The 6,620-nt window shown below is 46.8% G+C and overlaps 1 protein-coding gene across 4 annotated transcripts in view; it reads left to right on the top strand.

Moving 5' to 3' along the window:
- The first annotated feature begins 3,274 nt into the window (after positions 1-3,274).
- The window catches only part of PTBP3 (polypyrimidine tract binding protein 3), a 43,976-nt gene continuing 40,630 nt past the window's right edge, over positions 3,275-6,620 (top strand). The window contains exon 1 of one of the 4 annotated variants that reach the window (XM_033173295.1): positions 3,275-3,417. Coding sequence is in view for 2 of the 4 variants with exons in the window: in XM_033173293.1 (XP_033029184.1) it covers positions 3,410-3,417 (8 nt within the window). In the remaining 2 variants the exon portion in view is untranslated. The remainder of the gene's footprint in view (positions 3,418-6,620) is intronic. The other 3 variants (XM_033173296.1, XM_033173293.1, XM_033173294.1) reach the window with 3 other exon arrangements.

The following is a 6,620-nucleotide window of genomic DNA, read 5'->3' as shown; positions in this document are numbered from 1 at the left end:
CAAGTATGGTCTCCTACACTTCCAGTCTGACTCTGGCACTGCCATTCAGATGGTACCACTTTAGTAAAAGTAGTTATGGGCTTTGTGTGCCCCAAATATATGGCTCTCTTGTTTGAAAAGATGTAGAATGTGGCCTGTGTAAAGAATCTGAAACAGAAATCTGATTAAAGATTCAAAAATAATAACATGTGGTGGTATCCAACTAAGTGTTACTCAGAGTAGACCCACTGAAATTAATACACATGACTAAGTTAATTTTGATGGGTCTAAACTGAGTAAAACTAAGTTACATACCACCCTTAATCCGCAGAGTGATTCACTGGCATAAACCCAGTGGAGTGAATAAGACTTTATGCTAGCATGGTGCTTTTGAGTATGAGAGCCTGATAGGATGTAAAAAAAGAAAGGCTTGACTCACATTTTTATAATGCTTGTGGCTGGGCATTACTGAGCTCTAAACATCCTGGTGGGAAAATACTTTATACTAAAATGCACAGTGTGGGGAAAATTCAAGGCCCAATTCTTCCAGCCCTTACATAAAAGCTTAGGCATCTGTTATCAAAACAAACAAAACTGGCAGCTTTGACAACTGACACTGTAAAACGGGGTTTGAGTTTCAAAGACTTGAACAACTCCCTTAGATTTCTTCATTGGCGCAAGGCAATCTATCTGGGTTCTGCAGTCTACGGGATTCTCCTGTGCATGTGGAACTCTTCACTTGCTTCTGATTACCATTTCCTGGGTTCAAACAACAGGGGGTGCCATCATGCTGCATTTGTGAGCCTTCCAGAGACATCTAGCTGGGTGCAGGTGATAGAATTTTGGACTAAATGGGACCTTCAGTCTCATTTCCCAAGGACGTACTTAAGTTCTAAGCAGAGTTTATCCAAAATTAATTTCAATATGGATCAGCTCTCTCCACTAAAATCAATAGGTTAGTCTGTTTTGGATTGCATGGCCAATGACAACACCCAGCAGCAACTGTTGGGTGTACAGAATCCATCCAGGGTCAAGAATTGTTTAAGTAACCCCAGATTGAGCTGTGGATACAGTGTGATCCCTAAGCCACTATTCCTGTTGCTCTTCAAAGCTGCAATCACTTATTTGGGGAGTAAGTCAGTTTTATTTGAGTGGAGCTTAATTTTGAGTAAATGTGTATAAGATTGCACTGCATGCGTTTAGAAGGCCACTAAGTAGGGTGAGTCAAGGACAATGAAAATTATACAAACTGTGCTCTTTCTGGTGGAGGAGGGTTAAAGGTTGTTGGGTTGTTGTTTTTTTGCATTTTACTCCTTTTAGTCTCGATCTTGGTCTTGGACAAATGAAAGCCTGGTATGGCTGTTAATTAGATTCCCTCTTAGTCATCTGTAGAGTGGATTACCTTGGTTCTCAGGTTACAGAATGGAAAGGCAACTGAAAGTCCAAGGTAAAATAATGGAAGATGAACTTTCAGTTTCCTTCCACGTCAGTAACTTGAGGACTAGCAACAACTGCCTCACTTCCAACCAAGTAAAAATCTAAATAGAAGCCACACCCAAATATGGTTTGCTGAAACTGAAATATAAAATGGACATACAGTGTGCAATATTTTAATGCAATCTGTTCTCATTTAGCCTGGCAAAGACTAGGAGTTTACCTGCTATGTCTTTTTATGAATGACTGTGCTGGGCATAGTCCATGACCTGCACGCTGGCTCAGAATAGAGATTCACATGGCACGCCAGGTAATTCGGACACATCTTTGAATTGGGTGTGAATGGATAATTCAGTCTTTCTCCCAGATGCACAGACAACTGCAGAATTACCTGTCCTTAGAAGAGGCAGATACTCCCAAGAGACTTTAATTATGTTTATTTCTAGCAGTACAGCATTTATTTCTTCAGACTGGTATGGCCCTGCCCACAGATGGTTGTTCCCTAATACCTCTCATTGCATGCAAGAAGAGCTTTCCCATGGATTTAGGAGAGTTAATATTTTAAATATATACCTGTAGCAATTTGGGGAACCTCAAGTTATCAGTGTGTCCAGTCCTGGGGTGTGAAAGCCATTACGCAGAAGGTCACCCTGCCCCTATAAAATGGGTCCAGTTACAGGTAGGTAGCCGTGTTGGTCTGCCATAGTCAAAACAAAATAAAATAATTGGTATCTGAAGAAGTGTGCATGCACATGAAAGCTCATACCAAGAACAAACTTAGTTGGTCTCTAAGGTGCTACTGGAAAGAATTTTTTATTTTATTTTGTTTTGCCTATAAAATGGGTTTTGGAAAGCTTTCTGGCCACTGTCCAATGCAGAGTTAGGAACATTTTACAATGCGATCCTATACATACCCAGAAGTTTCACTGCTTCCAGTGGGGCTTTCTTCCAAGTCATAGGAGTGTAGCCTATTGAATTCAACATGGAATTTACTTCAGAGCCTACAAGTTTAGGATAGCGTTGTTAAACACACTGCCTAACTTTGCTGGTTTGTAGGCCACACATAGGTATTCCTAATGCTACATGCTCAATGGAAAAATAACCCTTGCACTCCAGTAGCTGCTGAACGTTCACAAAATGGCTTTGGTAGCAAACAGTCCACCAACTACAACCCGCCCTGCCATTAGGAGGGCAGAAAGGCGTTTCTCACAGTGTTCACTCGGAGAAAGCTTTTTCTTCCTTCCTTCCTTCCTTCTTTTTTTTTGCATTATTATATGCGTCCATTTTAAGTCTGGCTAAACGAGGCAAGAAGACCCGGAAAACTTTGAGAACAATTGAAAGACAGGTCCGGAACCGTTGCGAATGCAGCAGATTATATATTCTCTGGTATTATTGTGTTATCCCGCGTGCCGGCGCTTTCCCACGTCTCTCCCCCACCTCCCGCCCGCTCTCTTCACTCGAAAAACATTCCTAGAGAAATGGACTTGGCGAGTCGGAGAGGAAGGGCAGAGAGCGCGCGCGCACGCGTATACCCCGCCCGCCCGCGGCGGCAGCAACAGCTGCTGCCTGTTGTTATTGCCGCCGAAGGCTCGCGCACGGAGATCTCTCGGGGAGCCGCGCGTGTTTTATTGGCACGCTCGCTCGCGGCGGGGCGGGCGCTCGCCTCTCCCAGGCAAGGCAGAAGCCTTCGAAGCCAGGGGGGAAACGCACGCGCACCTTGCCGAGCCCGCGTGCGCGCCTCCCCCCCCCCGCCCCTCTCCAGCTGACGCTTGGGTGTGTCCGGGAGCCTCGACGAGCTGGGCGGCGGCAACAGGAGTCGGGGGCGGGCAGGGCAGGGACCAGCTGTCGCGCCTGCGCGCCGCCGGCAACCCCGCCCCCCCCGCTTCGCCCATCCTTTCTCGTTTTTCCTTCTGTGAGGCGGCCGCTCCGCTCCCTTTCCCTTCCCTCCCCCTCGCCCTGTCCCGTCCCTCGCCGCTTCCTTCCTCCTGTCTGTGCCATGGATGGGTAAGTACCTGCCTCGCCCCGGCGGTCGCGGACGGGCGGATTGCACCCGCTTGTGGAGGCGAAAAGAGGGGGGGGGTGGTCTTTCCATTTCCAACCCCCCCTCCCAATCCCTCCCCCCCGTCCTCACCTCACCGGGGCCAGTGGCTGCTTCGCTTTGTGCATACTTGTATCTCTCTACCTCTGTATTTTTGGACAATATCGGGGGTTGGTGAAGGGGCAGCGGCGGGGCTGGTGGGAGCGAAAGAGGAAGCGCGGGGTGGGGGGTGGGGACCGGCGGCGGCGATAAAAAGGTGCAGTAACCCGGGCAGGTAAGTAGGTAGTTGGGGGGGCACATAATATGTAGGTGGGACAGCGCGAGGAAAGGAAGGGAGGCATCTGGCGCATGTGTTGGGGGATGTTGCTTAGAGTCGCCTCCTTTTCGGATTTGCACGCCCGCCCCTCCAAAATCCGGTTCTTCACATTCCTCCTCCTCGCGTCTTTCGGGGGGTTGGGGGTGGGGAAGAAGAAGTGGGGTCATGGGGAGTTTGCAGCGGGAGCTGCTTCTCGGGCATGTGAAATGGAAGGAAAAACAAGCTCGCCCGGCCTCCTCTTCCTCTCCCTTCCCCCGAACCTGCCTGGGTGGGGGAGAAGGAGGAGAAAGAGCGAGCGAGCGCGCAACTTTTCCCCCAGGTACGGTGTGACGAGCCAGCCTCGAAAACTTCTTACGTCTTGTTGCGCTCGGGAGCCGTGCAGCTCGCTTGGGCGACTTTTTTAAAGTCTCTCTCCGTCTCCTCCTCGCTGGCCATTGTTGGTTCTTTTCTTTTTTTTCTCCTTTCCCTTCCTTCTTCCAAAAAGGAAGCCTCCCACAAGAGCAACAGATTTCTCTTCCTCCCCACCCCGCTTTCTCTTCCTCTTTCTCGTTGCGACAGCAGTAAAGGAGACGAGCCTAAGTTGCAAGGCTTGCTCGGACGGCGTTTTGTTTTGCTTGCTTCTCCTCCTCTCCCTTTGCCGCCGCCGCTGCTGCTGTTGCTGCTGCGTGTCAGGTGTGATGGGCAACAGGAGTTTTCCTTCGCGCGACGAGTCGGGCTTGCTCGGAGGAAGGAAAGCGTGGCGATGTTCTGGGGAGGGAGAAAGGCGCGTCGCGCATCTTGCGCGGGGGAAACGGGTCTGCGAAGGAGACGGCGCGTGCTGGTCGTGGGGAAGGGGGAAGGTGGGGAAAAGGGGGGTGGGGAGAGCGAGAGCAGGCCGCGGGAGGAGCGCTTCCTCGTTGAGCCCAGGGAGATGGGAGACACCCACCAGAGGGGGTTGTTGCCTGAGCGCATCGTGGCTTTTCCGCCGCTGCGCAAGAGCAGAACCAGGAAATAGAGAGCGCCGCCTTAAGTTAAAGGTTGCAGACGCGCCTGCTTCTAACATTGCAGCGTGACTCGCGGTGTTTCTGCCCCCCCCCCCCCGCCGCCGCCTTCAGATTTCTTTCCCCATCTTCTTAAGGAGATAGTAGCCCGCCGTCTTGTAAAGCGCAGTCATCAGCAACAACTGGAGAAGCTTATCGCTTTAATCTCGACTTGGGACTGATGAAGGCCATTAACTAATTAATTGGAACTCTAGTCTCACGCGGCCATGAAAACAGACCCCGTAGTGTTTGCTCTTCAGGTGTTTAAATCAGCCTCTGGAAAAGTCTTACCTGTACCTTCTCTCTTTGGATGTTGCCTTGCAATGGTGGTTTTCTTAATTGCAGCTTTTTCTATCCCGACTGTAATGCAAAATTCAAATGTGTGTTTTAAGTTCCATGGGTTTTTAATAGCCTTGTGCATTTCAGGTTCTGATTAATCCCACCTCCCATGCCACATGCTATTTTATCCTCAAATACATGTTAATATTATGGAGACTATATTGTGGAGAATATTTACACACACACACACACACACACACACACGTGTGCATCCTATATTATTGAGAATATATTGGTTGGTAGTGTGTCTATGCACATTGGTCATTGATTGTTGGCTGTCAGTGTGAGTGTTCATTCTTTGGATCATTGTGTGCAGATCAAGAGTATCTGCCTGGAGGAGCATGCGTGAAAAGTTGGGTGGCATTTATTTAGTGATGAAGATCAGATAAAACAATTCATATTTTGTAGTATGTTTTTCTGTGCCGAAAGTTTCTGCTTTCTGTTACTGTGAACAAGACTCCAAACTGGCATTTAAGTTAAGCATACAGGTATGTATTTTGAGAAGGCTCAGTGCTCTTATGCATAACTGTGAGTGTGTTGCTTCATAAAATTAGTTGCTAAGCCTAGATTTCCATTACCTTTTTTTTTTGGAAGTACACTTAAAACCTCTAAGGGTTTTCAACCATCAAGTGGTGTGCATTTAATAAATAAATATGTAATACATGATATGGGTTTAGAGGTACACTTGAGTGTGCAATCTGATTCACTACTGAGTGAAGCATGTCTACTGCGAAGCAATTCCCATTGAGGTCAGTGTGGTTTATTCCTAGGAATCTAGGTACAGGATTGCAATCTTCACCTCGTAACTTGGATATCAGTGTTTCTCTATGGCATATGCATGTCAGGATTCTGTCACTTACTAACTCTTAAAAATATACTTCAGCAGATTTCATCTAGACACGACGTCACTGGGGTTAATCTAACCTTGATACAACATGTTTTATCCCCACTAATAAATCACATTGGAAGTCATATTGTGGAAAGCTGACTTTCATACTCTTACACCATAGGTAGTTGAGCACAAGCCTTCTCAGAAATTTAAAGTGAATCAGTAGCATGCAGTGTAGACGCGCTATTTATACCATGTTTAGAGTGCACATTTGTGTATCATTTTCAATAAAAAACCCAGTATCTTTAATAAAAGCAGCACCTCTCCTTGTAAGCTGAATAATTGATACTGCTAAGCACAAGTGTTCCAAATGTGTTTTTCCATCTTCAAAACTGTGAAATGAAAAACACAAATATAATTAGCCAGCATTTTTAACTCTTTCAGGTACTCTTCTACAAATATATGGGTTGTAGCACATTTCAAACAAAGGAAACTGATATTCTCAGGATTTCAATAAGTGTCTGGTGGTCTCTTAGTTGCATGTGTCTTATTTGTTAAAAGATGTATTTCCTACTTGATATAAATTATACACCATAGTTTATAGTTATACACAGTATGAAGAGGTTGGACAGAAGACAAAGTTCAAATCCCCCATTAGGTGTGAAT

This window comes from Lacerta agilis, chromosome 16 (assembly GCF_009819535.1).
Source record: "Lacerta agilis isolate rLacAgi1 chromosome 16, rLacAgi1.pri, whole genome shotgun sequence".
Taxonomy (NCBI): Eukaryota; Metazoa; Chordata; class Lepidosauria; order Squamata; family Lacertidae; genus Lacerta; species Lacerta agilis.
This window is presented reverse-complemented; position numbering and strand designations above follow the sequence as displayed.